The 17593-nt window shown below is 38.5% G+C and overlaps 1 protein-coding gene across 2 annotated transcripts in view; it reads left to right on the top strand.

Moving 5' to 3' along the window:
- LOC134791986 (centaurin-gamma-1A) overlaps positions 1-17593 on the top strand; it is a 478516-nt gene that overhangs the window by 414411 nt on the left and 46512 nt on the right. For both annotated transcript variants that reach the window (XM_063763089.1, XM_063763090.1), the window contains exons 2-3: positions 13629-13775; positions 14669-14754. In XM_063763089.1, coding sequence (XP_063619159.1) covers positions 13629-13775; positions 14669-14754 — 233 coding nt within the window. The remainder of the gene's footprint in view (positions 1-13628; positions 13776-14668; positions 14755-17593) is intronic.

Raw genomic sequence — 17593 nt, forward strand, 5'->3', positions numbered from 1 at the left:
CACAGACACAAAGTTCTAAATAACACAAAAATAAAAGATCAGTTATGGCTGTCATAGATTGTGCCTTAGAAGCAGACTAACCTAAGTTCGTGACATGTTTACGCTATTTTATTCTTTATGTGAATAAAGTTTGTGGTCTAATTTGCGTGTTTGTTAAAAAGGATTAAGAATGTTCTGGTTATAGTAAATTGTAAATGGTCTTACTAAATATACATTAATGAGGCGTTGACAGCTGTATTTGTGCCGATTTGTTGCGAAAATGACGCGACGCAAATCACATAATTTTATTTTGATTTTTGGTCAAAATATGCTGTATATATATATACATATGTCCATTAATACGCATACATAATGTGTAATATTTTCAATTGAATTTGCTAAATTATTGCACGTAAATATCCGACTCCCAATTTATCGATAATTCTCACATCACTATTTCTTTCACCCGTATTTTCACGGAAACTTAATTACAAAATTTACGAACGTGTCTTGCTATTTCAGACAGTCCCGGTACAAAAAGTACTGAGGTTGACTGAAGTAGCATGACAAATACGAACGTTTCCGAGAAAATACGATGATAAACAATTATGCACTACATCTATTCTGTACACAATCTTACCTCTTTACATCTAAGGTTTTTGCTTATAATGTAAGTCTCCGTACTAACTCTACTGGAACTAACTGGAACTCCAAATTGGCCCATTAGTGTTAACTTTTCAATGCAAACTTTACCTCATTCCGGGGTAGTTACTCGTACCAGTTACTCTCCTATTACTCAACTTACTCGACTTTGTGACAATCGAGTTGTTAACTGAAATTGAACTCTATGTGTTTGGGAATTGGGTTGGAAGTTAAATGGATTTTAGCGAGGTACAATTAGCTTGTGTAGTCTCAAAAGTTAGTCGCGTAGAATTTTGTCATGGAGTATGTTGAAACACTGTTTTTGTGGTCTTCATGAAGTTATTGTTATATTTTTAATTTCAAATGTCTAAAGAAGAAACATATTAAATTATCAATCTACATGACCATGACATATTTGATAGCCTAAAGTAAATTAGCCATTTTTCAGAAAAAACCTTACCACCTGCATTTCCATTTCTAACTCCTAGGTTTTTCAGAATTCCACTCACTCAAGATTCTCATTTTGAGTCAAGCTCCTTAACAGACCATACCTAGACTCGCGACTTTAGAGAAATACTTTTTTTAACCGTCACGTTTCGTGGATACAAGTCGAGTAATGTGGACTGTGGACTCAAAATATTCAAGTTCTTACTTTAGATTAGATTTACTTCTAATCTATAGGCGCCACTTGTGCCATCCCACTAACCTGGGGTTAACCGGTTAAACCGTTGACTCAGTGTCAAATTGTACTGGTAACCATGGTAACTCCAGGTTTAACCGGTTAACCCCGGGTTAGTGGGATGGTGCCCTAAGAAGTAAACTGGGGGGTCAAAATATAATGTTTTCAACATGTTTTCAACATGTTTTCAAGCAGACCACACAACTTCATACACTTGTACGCAAACATATGTCAGTAATGTTACTCCTTGAAGTCCCTGATATATGAATCCGCTAATTGACGCTATATAATCGATTGAATTGTAATATAAATCAAACTCACTCGACAGTCAACGATGCCATTCATCACGTCCGGGTGCAAATGCAAATGCTGCAAATGCATCGGTGGCGCCAAGTCAACATGTGGTATAAGATACAAGATAAGTAGTTAAAATATAGTAGTAGGTATAAACTTAACACACAAACACAAACTTACACAACTCTAATAATATAATTATTGGTGCCATAAAGAACATTTACTTATTACACATTTTTTTTTTGCTTTTTACAGAGACATTAAGTGGAATAACTATGTTATGTACCATGGGTCAATTTTCAAATAGGCATTTTTTGCTGTCCCACGGCTAAAACTCGAAGTCCATAGGACTAAAAGACTGGGTATGTATATATTTTCATTCAATGTGTTATAAGCTTTAAAAATAATGTACAACTGTATCTAAAATATTATTTGTTTCTGACAAAATCGCATTTGAAGTTCCAAAAACGGCGGAATTTACCGCTTTTTCGCGTGTCCCAGTGGCGGCATAGCGCAATAAAAAAAATCATAACTCTGGATGTAGGCAACGTATTATAAATAACTTTGTATTTTTATAAAGAGCATTTTCCAGAGAATTGATTTAATCATATTGGTAAATTAATGCGTCATTTAATAAAACAAGGGAAGCCTTTTTATCTTTGTCCCGCGCGGCACCTGTTTTGTTATGACTTAAATATACCCCCTATAATCTTCTATGTCTATTGAATAACGGTTAGATTCAATTTACGACGCAATAGTGCGGTTAGTTGGGCATCGATTGACGTCGAGTGTGGACGCGGAAGCAGTTTAATTTATTTAAAAACAGGTAAGAATCTCTTTCGATATATTTTGGTACGACTACAATGACATTTGTATGGACGCTTAATATGTTGGTACGTTGTTGAAATAAAAATGTATATTTGATTATAATAGTTGCAAATATAAAGTTAAAATATATAGTAAAATAAATAAGTGAATCGGTTGTATTGTGTAGGAAATATCACTAAAAAATATTATTGGCGACATGTCGCGACATTTGTATGGCGACATTTATACGGCTATTTTGACCGTATAAATGTCGATTGTGGCATACAAATGTCGACATAGTGTCATACAAATGTCGAGAAGGTGCCATATAAATGTCGCCAGGGTCTTAACAAATGCAACAAAAATAATAAATAGTGGCATATAAATTTTGATACTGCCGTACCATGTCGAAAAAATGCCTTATACATGTCAAAAGTGCCTTACAAATGGCTATAAGTGCCATACAAATGTCGATCTTTAAACGTCCATATCTAGCTAACTATAAACAGTAGAGAAGTGCCTCGTGTGCCCAGTATATTTTTTGTTGTTAAAAACCCTTTCTAAAACGATGATCATAAATCAGATTTTCCAAAAATTAAAAAATGCCATACAAATGTCGAAAAAACACCCTCTTCAAAAATTGACCCACCTATTTGTTTTGGGCAATAAAGACTTTTATTACCTACTACTAAATTGACCACATTGAGCACATGCAGGGTGATACATGAAAAGGAAATGGGAGCGCCTATAAGTGTAACTGCCGGTGTGAAGCAAGGATGCCTCCTGTCACCGCTGTTGTTCATAATTCTTCTCGACGACGTGATGAGGAAAGTGATCGAAATACCAAGAGGCATTAACTGGGTAAGGAACTGGATGATCTTGATTACGCCGATGACATCGTGCTGATTTCGCCATCGTTAGCCCATCTTAAAGCGAAACTTGAGAGCCTTCAAGAGGAAGCTGAAGCCATGGGCTTGCGAATCAACCGACGGAAGACTGTCAACATGCGAGTAAAATCAGATTGTACGGATCCTTTATTGCTCAAAAACGGTCGCCTTGAATCAGTCTCCAAGTTTGTATATCTCGGCAGTACTCTAACATGTCAGGGAGGTGCAGACGAAGACGTCGAGAGCAGAATTAAGAAGGCAAAAGCTGCATTTGCTCAACTCAAGCCTGTCTGGGACTCAAACGTTCTCACTCGCCGCGTAAAAATCTCCCTCTTCGAATCCATCGTCAAGTCCGTGCTGCTCTTCGGCTGTGAGACGTGGAGAGTGACAAAGGGGCTGACACACAAGCTACAAGTGTTTGTCAACAAGTCCCTACGGTCGGATCTATATCTGAATCCCTAAAATCTTTTGTCCTATCTTTGCATTCCCTAATATTATTTGTCATAATGATCAGATGTCCTAACGCGCGTATTCCCTAATTTTGGTTTCCCTATTATCGAATAGGCGATTTTTTTTTGTCCTAATATCTTTTTCCCTAATGACACTTTCCATATTGAGTATTTATCCTAATGTTATGTAGCATAATTATTTTTTTGCCTAATTATTGTTAGGCCTAAAAATTATATATCCTAACCATCATGTTACCTAATTTCACTTAGCCTATCGTTGCTTGACCTAACACTCGTATGCCCTAATTTTGATTTCCCTATTGCGTTTCGTTTTTACAATGGTCGCAGTTCTAACCTAACCCACTTTTGTGACAGCAGTTCGTTTTTGCGAGGATCACAGTTCTAACCTAACCTAACCTAACCCACTTTTGTGACAGCAGTTCGTTTTTGCGAGGATCACAGTTCTAACCTAACCTAACCCACTTTTGTGGCAACATTTCGTTTTTACAATGGTCGCAGTTCTAACCTAACCTAACCCACTTTTGTGGCAGCAGTTCGATTTTGCGAGGGTCACGGTTCTAACCTAACCTAACCCACTTTTGTGGCAACAGTTCGTTACCATTCATTATGGAAAGTAATTGTTATGATAATTGATCAATAGGAAAAGTAACTGTTATGACGATTGATCGTTAGGGTAATAGCCATTAGGTCAAAACAGTTAGGGCAAGTGACTTTAGGACAAACGTTGTTAGGGATTCAGAATGACACCCCCTACGGTCGATCCTCCGCATATTCTGGCCGAAGACTATAAGAAATGAGGATTTGTGGAGTATGTGCCGACAACCTCCGATCGCCCAAGAAGTAGCGCTGCGGAAGTGGAGATGGATCGGTCATACCCTGCGAAGAGGAGATACGAACAACGCCAGTATCGCGTTCGAGTGGTGGCGGCCTCAGGGCGGGAAGCGAGCCCGCAAACGCCCTGTACACACCTGGAGGCGCAGCGTAGAGAACGAGCTGACAGCCGTAGGACTGAGCTGGAACGAGGCCAAGACGGTTGCTCAAGACAGGAGGGCGTGGAAGGATCTTGTGGAGGCCCTATGCACCTCCGGGGTGCCCTAGGACAGACAACAACAACAACAACTAAATTGACCATTGATTTGCCATAGATAATACAATACTTGCGGCCCTTGCAGGTCAGGTGACAGATAGTAATAGACAGACGAACATATCTTCGATGCAGTTCGTTTGCGTGCAAAACCCTATACTTAACCATAAGACATTATGTAAGTACCTAAGTACTTATTCACAAGTAAATGCCTTCAAGGAAGCATTTCCAACTTGCTCATTGCTTGCACATTATCACCTCCTACTTACTCACTTGATTCAAAACAAGAACATCGCAAAAAAAATAGTATATCATGACCTTTACATCAGTTACTATTATACGTAATCTTAGATATCATTTATATTGGTCATTATAATGCATCTACTGATGTTAATATTACTGGCGCCTAGCCTATTTAATACCTTGTCGCATTAACATGTTACACATACCACCAAACGTAGCATTAACTTCCTTATAGCGACAAAGTTCTATGATTAGTCTTTAGCGTTTAAATTACTCTTGATTATGCGTTTACTGGTTATTTTTAGACTCGTGTTAGATAGCTTTATAGAGTTAAAGTAAACCTTGTGTCGTTAAGCACAAGGTTTAGTTTTCTTTGATAAAATGGAGCAGTATCTTATGTTTGCAGTCGCATTTGCCATGTAAGCAAACTTGTTGCGATAATTAAATACAAGTTTATCTTCGTTTGATTTGTTTATATCGTTGTATTTGTGAAGATATGGGAAATTATTGTTTATGGAAGAAAACATATGATTCGTGCCTTATCGCACTGGGTAGAAAAACTGGCAAAGTGCGAGTCGGACTCGCGCACGAAGGGTTCCGTACCATTACGAAAAAAAACGGCAAAATAATCACGTTTGTTGTATGGGAGCCCCGCTTAAATATTTATTAAGTATATTCTGTTTTTAGTATTTGTTGTTATAGCGGCAACAGAAATACATCATCTGTGAAAATGTCAACTGTCTAGCTATCACGGTTCATGAGATACAGCCTGGTGACAGACAGACGGACGGACAGTGGAGTCTAGCTAGTGTTAAATAAAATCAGGATACCTACTTAATATAATTCGCCGCAGTTAATCAACTAAATCGGTTTTAGTCACGCGAATTAGCGACCAGACAAAAAATAATAAGCTTCCTGGCCTAATGACTATAATGACAACAATAGTAACAATACCTAGCTTGAATGGACAAGGCGAGTGGCACAAGGTCGGCACATTGTTTGGATGTTACATAATATCTGTAGTTGAATGGTTAGGTGATTACGAGTAACTTCGTGGTTGTATGGTTACAACTGGGCAATGTTGTGTCGAAAACTAGATGAGCTAAAGATATTTGGAAAAAGAACAAAGTAATTATTAACCATTGACGTATAATATCTAAGGACGGGCCTTACGGGAATCAAAAATGGTACTAGTTCAGCGGTGTCACTCACGAATTCGAGCCAATCGTGCAGTCTAACGCGACTAGTTGCGACCAATCGCGCGCGTGATGCGAACTCATAAACCAATCGCGTTGTAGCGGTGTTACACCGTTATACAGGCCCCATTCTTATTGCCCGTAAGGCCAGTCCTTAGATATTATACGTCAATGTTATTTACTCAAATATATGTCTTATACTAAAGAAAAAGTGACCAAGCCCTCCAGTGGCGGAGGCTGGATTCGAACCGATGTCTTCAGCAGGGCTAGGGCTAAGTGAAAACAGGATAAGGGAGAAAAACTGGTCTCACAGCCAAAACAACACACCCTGTTCTCACGTTACTTCTTTGGGAAGTTCGGGAGCTCAAAAATAGTCTACCACTTCCATTCCAGTCCACCTTAATCCATCCACCATCCATTCCATCCATGCATTTTATCAATCTATTTTAATCTACCTTGGTCCGGAACAAGACCATGAAAGCACTATTTGTGACGTTATCTATGAAAATGACGCTGTGCGGCGTAAGCGCCATCGACAATAAGGTTCCTTTTCATAGATAATGCCCCATTTATTTACCTAATACATCTTACAACTGTGATTAAATCCGTTTCCGCTGAACCAGTGATGCATGGTTTCCATTGTGTTACGACCTTCGGAATGCTCCAAGGTCTATTACGATTGTTCCAATGGCTTCGCTTCGGATTGTGATTTACTGATATGGTTGAATTACTGTGTTTACATGGTTTAATTGAAATGGTATTGCGCTTGAACCTTTCTGTTTGTGTGATAATAAGTAATCATCCTGACTGAAATTTTCAGTCATCTTTTTTCATCTGTGGGCTTACCGCGAACCACGTTCGACGTGTTGCCTCTCTGTCGCACTTGTAAATTCATTCGTAAATGTGACGGGGTGGCAACATGTCGAACGTGGTTCGCGGTAGGCCCTCTGAGTCCCTCCATTTATTTAATCGTATGCCATGCATGAATAGGAGAGTACAGAGGTTGTTAAGCCAGGTAACCACGTCGAGTGTCAGGGAATCCAGATCCTCAGCTGGGCCAGGATAGGAGTGAAGAGGGCAGCACAGAAATATGTGCTCAGTCAGTGGTGTGTTCTTCTTCGCCGCACTCGCAGAGGGGAGACTCCTTCCAACCGCACTTATGTTGGAAATAATTACAGCGGCTATGATGAGTCCCTCCATGAAATATATACTTATATAAGGGCCTCAGGGTCTATTGATGATTGCTAGACATTTTTCACTCGAGAACGAGGAGCTCAACAGGAGCACGTGTCAGCGGACTAACACAAGCCGGTCGGTGTAGTATAATGGGGCCTTGATATTGATGTGTGTCCAAAATGTCCAAATGTCCATTCATACATAAATTCTTATACTACTGTTGTATTATTCAATAGATCGTAAATCAATCTGCCAGCAGCGTCAAAGACGCGTTCAAATAAAATAACCTCGAAAAAATATGTTCCACTTCAAATTGTAACAGAGGTAGAAAAAACTATCTATCCCTAGTTTAAATAATAAACTATGGGCTTAGAAAAAGTTCAATGGTCAAATGTGACGTTCCACAGGTAAAGGTACCTTATGGCGGTTGGCGCTTACGCTATTATTAACGACGCTCCAAGTACTGAGACGGTGCTACGCGATGTAAGCGCCGGCCGTCAGAAGGTACGTATAAGTCACAAATGTATGGACCGTGTGCCAAAAGGTTAGAACGCTGAACTGACCAGAGGTGTATCTTATGCCCTTATAATAAGGTTTAGAACTTGGCAGTGAAGGGTAAGGACAAAGGTTCTAACAGTTAAGTAAAGGGCAGATGTTATGTAGCAGCAAATTGAAGGCATCGCCCGACTTATGTCAAAGAACTTTGACAAAGCGCAGAAAAACTGACCTTATTGTGTGGGTGTTCCTTTATATTGTATTAATCTTGTTTGCTTTGTCTGGGACCTCCTATAGAGGGGCTTGAAGGCAACTTTGAACCGTTTTGATCAGGTCAAAAGGATTTCTTAGCGATTCCGTTATTATGATTAGAGATTAGGATGAATATTAGTGCATTAACCTCCGACCGCGACTTATTTTACTTTCAACCCTATTTCTGCCGCCTACAGGGCCTTACATTTTGGATTTATGATTTTAAGGTTTACTGACAAACACGTTTTTAATTTAATGAAGTGAAATCATTCATAAAACTGGGAAAAAAAAATATAATCATTTCAAAATCTTTTAACTTCCATAAAATGTACGTATGTTTATTAACAATAATGCAATATTTTATTAATTAAGCTTGTTGCCGTTTGTACTTAATTATAACATTTCTATTAATTGGATCGATACATTATTTATTAATAAAATTTTCTTTCCTTCATTTCAACCAAGGAAGCCATTTATAGTGCAACCACATACGGTCACAACTCACAACACCTCACATACCTCATGCTGTTGTAATAAAGATCCTTTTGGCCCAAACCATGTTTAATTTCCTGATTTTATAAGTTTTCTTCCGACATATTTGTAATAATTAACCATATAATAAAATAAATACTTCCTTGAGACATTTAATGGAAATGACAACGTAATTACGTTAAAGTTCATTTACATTTGAAATGTCACAATCGTAAAAAAAAGAATGATGGTAAGTTATTATGTTACTGATATTAATTGCAAACCGTCAGTGACATTTCCCTTTCATTATATAGGTATTTAATAAAAAAATATAAGTATCACAGGAAAAATGGATAATTCACCTCCTCCGCCAAGACTCGAATTTTTAGAAAATATCGCAGATGCAAAATTAATATAATTGTAACGTCCCACGGGTAAAGGGGCCCACTGATTAACAGTCCGCCGGACGGTATCGGCCTGTCAGTTGTTCGGAACTGTGAAAATTTTGTTCTGACAGGCCGATACCGTCCGGCGGACTGTTAATCAGTGGGCCCCTTAATGGCGGTTGGCGCTTACCAATATTATTGCGGCGCTATGCGACGTAAGCGCCAGCCGTCATAAGGTACCTTTTGCCGTGGAACGTCACAATTATATGATTTAACAATAAAAAGACTTACTCTAATCGCTGTAGCTTGCCATCATGTTCACTTCCAAACATACGTTATTTCTTTTTATATCTACACAGTTGTGGTAAAAAACATCTCATCTTGCTGCATTGATATCAAATACAAATGACCCATGATTTTAACTGTCAAAAAACGCCTTTACAAAACTCGCAAAACATCTCAGGACCAGTTATCCCATCAATTCGATATTCAGAACGCAAACAAGCCCCAAAACACAAGTACTACTTAAATACATGCTATAAAACCTGCACAAGCCCACTTCACTCAAGCACCACAAACTTTCTACTTCCAAAACGGCTTAACTACCTTGCCTTTTTAACTGCACTTACACTCTTTCGGCACTAAGTTCTATGCAATCCTGCCAATTTATCAAGGTATTTGGCAACGCTCTTATCCCTTACGATTAAAGATTATAATCCAATAATCAGTATTAAAAGCTAAGTTTGTCACACACGCGTTCAGATCTCATTTCACACCTTTACGACGTCATAAACCTGAGGAGGCGTGGTCATTTACCCCCATGAATTTTTACCCGTAAGACGATTAGTGTCTAGGGTCAAAAAGGCTTGATTTATATTAGGGTAATAAATGTAATTTATTACGGGAATCGGTCGTTAATGAAGGTAAGTGAATGGTTCTTTTAGCTCGGTTTCGGGAAGAATGGGATTTGATAGGAAACCTGTTTTTACTTGGGAATTACGAGTAATAAATATTGGTTAGACAATTCGTTCTTATTTTGTTTGTTGTAGATGAGTCTATGGTTTTTACGGTGTCATCGTGACTTTGTATGACTTGCATTAATTAGTATAATAATTAATACACATTCAAAGTGATTTTGTTCACACGTAGAACAACGTTTGTTTTTGTCATAGAGCATTTTTTGTATGTTTTGTTTACAGCAGTCTCCAAATTACATTATTGAAAAAAATCTTTTTAAGAATATATATCCCATTATCAGAAATAGGTTTTGACAAAATGGGACCAGGGACCAAATATAAAAAATGTCTTAATTAATAACATTTATGGCATACAATGTAGCCTAACCCTTTATTTTATAGGATAGACAGGTGTCCAAAATTAAGCAAATTCGAACCAAATTTTTTTTTATAGAATCGAAACGATGGTGGGATATATTGATCGCGCAATAGAATGTAATAAAACAAGTAAATTGTCTTCTGGGTGAAGTTAGCGATTTGCCACAGAGAGATGTTGTAAATGTTGTAATGCTTCCGTGTGGCCACGAAAACTGCATCTCAGGAGTTGATTTTTCATCTATGTGTCGCTCGCTTTATGCAGAGCACCTAGTCTATGGTTTTTATTAAGGTTCCGTACCCAAATGGTAAAACTGGGACCCATTACTAAGACTCCGCTGTCCGTCTGTCCGTCCGTTTGTCTGTCACCAGGCTACTCATTAACCGTGATAGCTAGACAGTTGAAATTTTCACAGATGATGTATTTCTGTTGCCGCTATAACAACAAATACTAAAAACAAAATAAAATAAATATCTAAGTGGGGGCAATGGGGCTCCCATACAATATACGTGATTTTTTTGCCGTTTTTTGCGTAATAGTACGGAACCCTTCGTGCGCGAGTCCGGCTCGCACTTGGCCGGTTTTACTATGGTATTTTAACGATGAAAGTAGTATGGAACTATGCGGTTTCTGTCTTTATTATAACGCATACTATGTTTACTTTACTAGAATCACTGTTTTTCAAACCAAGCAATGTTTATCATGGTAGACATGGAAAATGTCTAGTAGGTAGGCACAGGCATACAGTACCTACTGAAAAATGTTTGGTTCTTTTAAAAGGGATATGATTTTAGTTGATTATTTCATAATTCGTATGGTTGTATTAGTTTGGTCGTGTGTTTCGGTGTGTATGTTTGCGTGTTCCATCGTAGCGTCGAAACTATTCAGCTATTTTATGAACCAGGTGACAATCGATAGGTATGTGTTAGTGTTGTTTTTTGTCGGTCGATTATAGTTTATTTCTTGGCCTTCTATTTTTTAGGGTTCCGTACCCAAACGGTAAAAACGGGACCCTATTACTAAGACTCCGCTGTCCGTTTGTCCGTCTGTCCGTCAGTCTGTCACGCTGTAACTCATGAACCGTAATAGCTAGGTTGATATTTTGATATTTTCTACTATAGACAGTTGATATTTTCACATGTATTTTTGTTGCCGTTACAACAACAAATACTAAAAAGTACGGAACCCTCCGTGGGCGAGTCTGACTCGCACTTGTCCGGATTTTTAATCTAATCCTTTAACTTTGTGTCCATGTAAATCGCTATCGCTGTCGATATCGCTAGTTTCCTGGCTACACGTCAGTGTGACAAATGACAGTAAGATAACTCTGTGACGCAATAAGCTAGACACTCCATTGTCACTTCGCGGATGAAAGTTTTATATTATTGTATTGTATAATATCTGTATTATGATTTAGATTGCGGGTTTCCTATTATTTTCTACAAACATATATTTTTATACTACTTACTCGGTGGCAAATGATCATTCAGCCAGATTGGTAAGCCATTATCGTAGCCTAGGAACGCTAGTAAATACTACTCAAAGTTAAGCGTCAATTTTTCGTCATAATCCCGGATAATACTGAACTCATTTTGCCGTTTTAATATATTTTACGTACGCTTTACAGTGTATGTAGTATTTGGGTGAATCAACTTTTTCTTGTCACTCGTTGCCATGGTTACGGTCTCCTGCGTCACTCTTAAAATACTACTTTTTTCGTATTTAACAGAACCAAACTTGAATTTTTTGGTAGTTATAAGGCCTTTTCATAATGGGACATCTACTAATTCAACAAACTATGCTACTATTGTCTCCTGGCTGATGGGACAGAATAACAAAAAGAAATAGTTGATTTGATCGACCCAGCATTTAAGACTAAATTCGGGCTTAACAAGTCATTAACAACTTTACCAAGTGCCTAATGAGAAGTTTACCTCAAAATACCTTATTTGATTTTACGGTTTAACCGAGATGAAAAACCGCAGAAAAACCGTATTTACGTTAACGACTATTGTTGCCAATGACCTTTTCCAGTGTTAATGTTTGACATTGTGTTATAACACGGTGTTAAGGGAAAATAGGCTTAACATACGTAGTTTTTCAAAGGAGATAAATGCCATTTCAGTTTGTATATTCTGGTGGTTATTTTGCGGTTTGGTATTATCATTATCATGGTACAGCTGGATATTAAAATACACATTCACATTTACATTTTATGGCCGAGAAATAAGGAATGAAAACACATTTAAAGTACAGTTTGTGTTTGACTGTACAGTTCATTTACTTAAATAGCGTTAAAGTCTCTACAATTCTCTAATAACAGTAGGAACACTGGTACAGTCACCTGCAATAATATGTTACTGTTTGAAGGCCGCAAAAATATGTCTTATGGCTCTACAAATAAGATCGTGTCAGATATTTTTGCTGCCTTCGTTGTGTAATATATTATTGCAGGTGACTACATATAATAACTTATCAAAAAGAGATATGTAGAACAATTTGATTTCAAAAGATACTTTATTGGACGCGTACTATAAAAATAAAGGTATCGCTTATTACTATGCTAACATAGTATTGTAAAACAGTACGATAAAATAACAATTATCGTGTAGAAATCTGCATATTACCTACCGTTGCGTTATATGTATTTGCGCTTGAACGATTACGCGACAACTCAACAACTCAAATTTAAAATGACGTTACACATACAAATCTAACTGGCGCTTATGCCCTTTTATTCTAACACGGTGTAGCTACTAGGTTTTACCTAAGAATAGGAAGTCTTGTTGGTGAAAGTCTTGGCTAGCGGTTAGTTTAACAGCTTACAGGTGTCGATTGTGAACATGTTAATTAATTACGTAAAATTTTGATATTGATTGTTATCCTGTATGATTTTTCCATAGATATCACCAAAAACTAGTCGAAAATAGCATTAAATCGCCATACTTTTCCATAATTTCTTTTGAAAACTTTTAATTCTTCATCGGAAAACTTAAATTACCCTTGTGAAAATAATGCCATCTATACGAACTAATGGAATACTTTTAGTTCTGCTACTCCCCACTAGGTGCCGCTCCGCTACACTTAATAGCCGCTGCTGTTTCCCATAGTTTGTTTAAAGCATCATAGATGGCGCTATTGTCAAAACTAAAGCGATTGTTATTGTGCGAATTCATTTTAATTATTCATTTTTGGCTGTACAAATATTCAATGTTTTTTTTTTAAATTGTTACAGATTCATTCGTCAACAGCCAAGAATGGACGTCCGCGCGAGGTGTCACAGAATTACGAGTGGGCGTCTTAGGATCGCCGGACAGCGGGAAATCTGCGCTAGTCCATCGGTATCTAACAGGGGCATACATGCAAGAAGAAAGTCCGGAAGGTGTGTATTTTTCAACAAATTTTTAATTTACTTCATCTCATAAAATTAATAATGTGAGCTCCTTAGCGCCTCTATCGGCAAAATTTTGAAACATGGTTTCCTTAGCTAGCCGCTTCATTGATGTCAATGTAAAACGTTAGATGGCAGCACAAACTCTGCGTCTTACTGTTACAATGCATTACTCATAGATGGCGGTACAAGCAACATAAACATTGTAAAGTTCAACGAACTATGATTTTGTGCGTAGGTAGATAGATACTAGATCGCACAACGACACGAACAATAACTAGTTATCTGTCAGTTACGACTTTTATTCCTATTTGATTTTTATCGAGCGTTTTAGGACCCACGCGATGGAATTATATATGAATAGAATACCATCGATGGCTCACCATGATTAGATGATTGCCACATAATGACTCGACGTGAAATGACGGGTAATTTGTAGAGGGTTCCATAGTTGTTAATAGTTGGTTGGGTCGGAAAATCGATCTTGTTGATGATTGGTCGAATACACAAGGAGGATACAAATCCAAATAATAAATATAGGTACCTATGTAGTAACATCTATGTGGATCACAAATCCAAAATTATCAAAGAATATTCTGAACACAACTTTGTTGTTGTCATAGACCTGTGAGTCATTTTGGATACCTAGCCCGTTTAGCCATTTATTGTGCTGACTTGAAATAAAAATGATTTATTTATTATTTATTATTATTATTTGTACCCACCTATATAAACTTATATAGTAATGCTCCCGATATTTCTAAATATAGATATCGACTACGAAAATAATAGTCGTTTTGGTACTATAAAACTGATGTATGGAGTGAGCACTCTATGTATTTTTTTCTATATGGCCTTAGTTAATTAGCATTATGGTGTTCCAGGCGGCCGCTTCAAGAAGGAAGTGATCATCGATGGCCACAGCTACCTCCTGCTCATACGGGACGAGGGAGGCTCTCCGGAGATGCAGGTAGGCTAACTAAACCTAACCTATCATGCTTACTTTTATAATACTCTTACGCTGCGTCTTACGTAAGCGGACAACTCGCGAACGCGACGCGGCGCGGCGCGGCGGGCCCAAGGCGTTCGCGTTCGCAACGAGATCGCCCACGTAGGACACTTCTATAGGTATCAAAGGATTGGTTCACCCCGCGCCGCATCGCTTCGCTTCGCGTTCGCGTGTTGTTCGCCTACGTAGTACGCTGCGATAGTGCCAGTTGCACCAACCGCATTTAACAGACTGATCAACATCACTCAGCAGAGAACTATGAAAATTACCGTACAATAAAATTTAGTGCTTTAACGGTGACAAACGGTTTGGAACCGACACTTAGCCAAGAATCAACTGTTTTTGAGCTAAAAGGGGTCTCCAAATTTTTTTACCTGAGGGCCATATTGCCGCTCAGAAACTTTCGCGCGGGCCACCGTCGGTTTTTAGGAACAGTTCCACTCTCAAAGAATGCTGAACCTCTGGAGCCGGGCTCCTGCGGACCGAACAGTGGGCACTCGCTTTGGGTGTCGGCGGGCCGGATTGGAACGCATCGCGGGCCGGGGTTTGGAGACCCCTCAGCTAAAGGATGAGTATACAGGATATATACATAGTGTCCCCAATTTCATAGTTGACGTTATCATTCCGCTGGCATTAAAGGGCTTTGTGCAGAGCAAACAGTCCCAAACGTGGGGCTGAATGCCACGTCTTCATAATGCCTGAAAGGGTGACCCACTACCAGGGTGCATTTCCACTGCACTGTTATTGTATATCCGGCATTAAAGGCCTTTGTGCCGAGCAAACAGTCCCAAACGTGGGGCTGAATGTCACGCCTTCATATGCCTGAAAGGGTGACCCATTACCAGGGTGGGTGATTTTGTGTCCGTCATTAAGGGCATTTATTTGTGCGATGAAAGAGCTCGTAGACGTATAAAGAAGGTCTCCGCAATGACATTACAAGCCAGTCTTAAGTGACACCTGTGCACACCGGCTGCGTGTGCGTGACGTGCACGTGCGCGTGCGGCGTTGTGGTATACAGATCTTTATGAGAGACGGCACATCGCTTGCGTGACGTGTGCGTGTGCGGCTCCATCATTTTAGCGCACGTGCACGTCACACACACGCAAGCCGGTATGCACAGGCTACAGGCTAAAGACGGCGCGCGAACTCGCATATGATTTTAGTTACAGTTGAGGTTTCGTCCACAATGCAAACCGACCGAGCACAAACCGCAATGTAATGAAACTCGCATGCGAGTTCTCGCACCGTCTAAATGAGCCCTTTTACGGTTACCATCAGTTTCTCACTGACATAAACGCCGTCGAGAACGTAATTTACTTTCTATACATCCCGTTTGCACTAATATGCGAGTGCGAGCGAGATGTATAGAAAGTAAATTACGTTCTCGACGGCGTTTACGTCAGTGACAAACTGATGGTAACCGTACTTATCCGCGATTCTCGTGACGTGTCACAATGGAAACGCGTCCCAGGACGCTATCGATTTGTGCTATAAAGAGCACGGGACGGTACTTTAATAGCCTCGCTTTACGATGCGTGTCGTTTCGAATTTACAATCGACTTGTGGACACTTATGTTCGACGTTTTTATATGTTTACCAGTGGTTAACATGCCGTTAAAATTGGAAGAGGAAGTTCTAAAAAAATGTATAGAGTAAGGACACATGAATATTTGAAGACGGTTCAGTTAGTCGTCCATTTGTTCTTTGTGGACGGTCTTAGCCTATAGTTGGTTTTTTTAGCATTAGAAATAAGGTAAACAAACTTGATGTGTCTTTTAATTGAAAAACACATTTTAATTATAAGTTACGACAAATATGTAACAATTATGAATCTAATAGGATCATTTATATTCTTCTGCTTTCATAAGTAATAGTTTTTTTTTAAAGCGTTTTTCAATTAAAAGACATGTCAAGATCGCTTACCTTCTTTCAAGTTCTTTCTAATGCTAAAAAAAACGAACTACAGTGGGTAGTGACCCTGCCTACGAAGCAGGAGGTACCGGGTTCGACTCGAGGTATGGGTGTATTATTACAAATATTTGTTTTTGAGTTAGGTTTTCTAAGCGTTGTAATGTCGGCGTTGACGGTCACTAGACGTTAATTGATTATCTGGTCATTTGCCTCTTATCGGTAAACATAAATAAATCACACAGACGGATATTATATGTAAGTCTTGTACAGAAGTTAAGTATAAAATGTAGCCAATTTCATTGCGTTTTTATGTAAACAAAGTTTTTTACTCCGCGTCTCTACTCTAACATAGTCATCTAATTTATACTGTTGAAACAACCTTTTAAATATTAACCTATTTGACGTGAACGCCCTTTGCATAGGGCTGAGATTGCATATCTGTAATTCACTGGAAAAAACTACCTAACTGCATTGCTATAAAGTTCAAATTAGCTTGCACGTTTAAAAGATTTTGTTTGCCATAGTCAAGCAGAGGGCTAAATAGTGGGATAATTATACGATCGATTTGTGTTTCGACACTATTGATTTACACTTACGTTTCGGTTAATTTGTATATCGAGTGTTTGTTGCTAAGTATATAGGGTAACATAGAATAGTTAAAAATATATCAAGTTTGAAGAATTTATTTTCCATCGTATTTTCACGGAAATGTACGAACGTGTCTTACTATTGCAGTCAGTCTCGGTACAAAAAGTATGAGGTTGACTGAAGTAGCATGACAAATACGAACGTTTCCGAGAAAATATGATGGAAAACAATTATGCGCTACATCTGTGCGGTGTTTTTCGTAGAAAAAAAAAACATCCTTCTGTTTGACCCAAAAAGGTGT

Source organism: Cydia splendana, chromosome 7 (assembly GCF_910591565.1).
Source record: "Cydia splendana chromosome 7, ilCydSple1.2, whole genome shotgun sequence".
NCBI lineage: Eukaryota > Metazoa > Arthropoda > Insecta > Lepidoptera > Tortricidae > Cydia > Cydia splendana.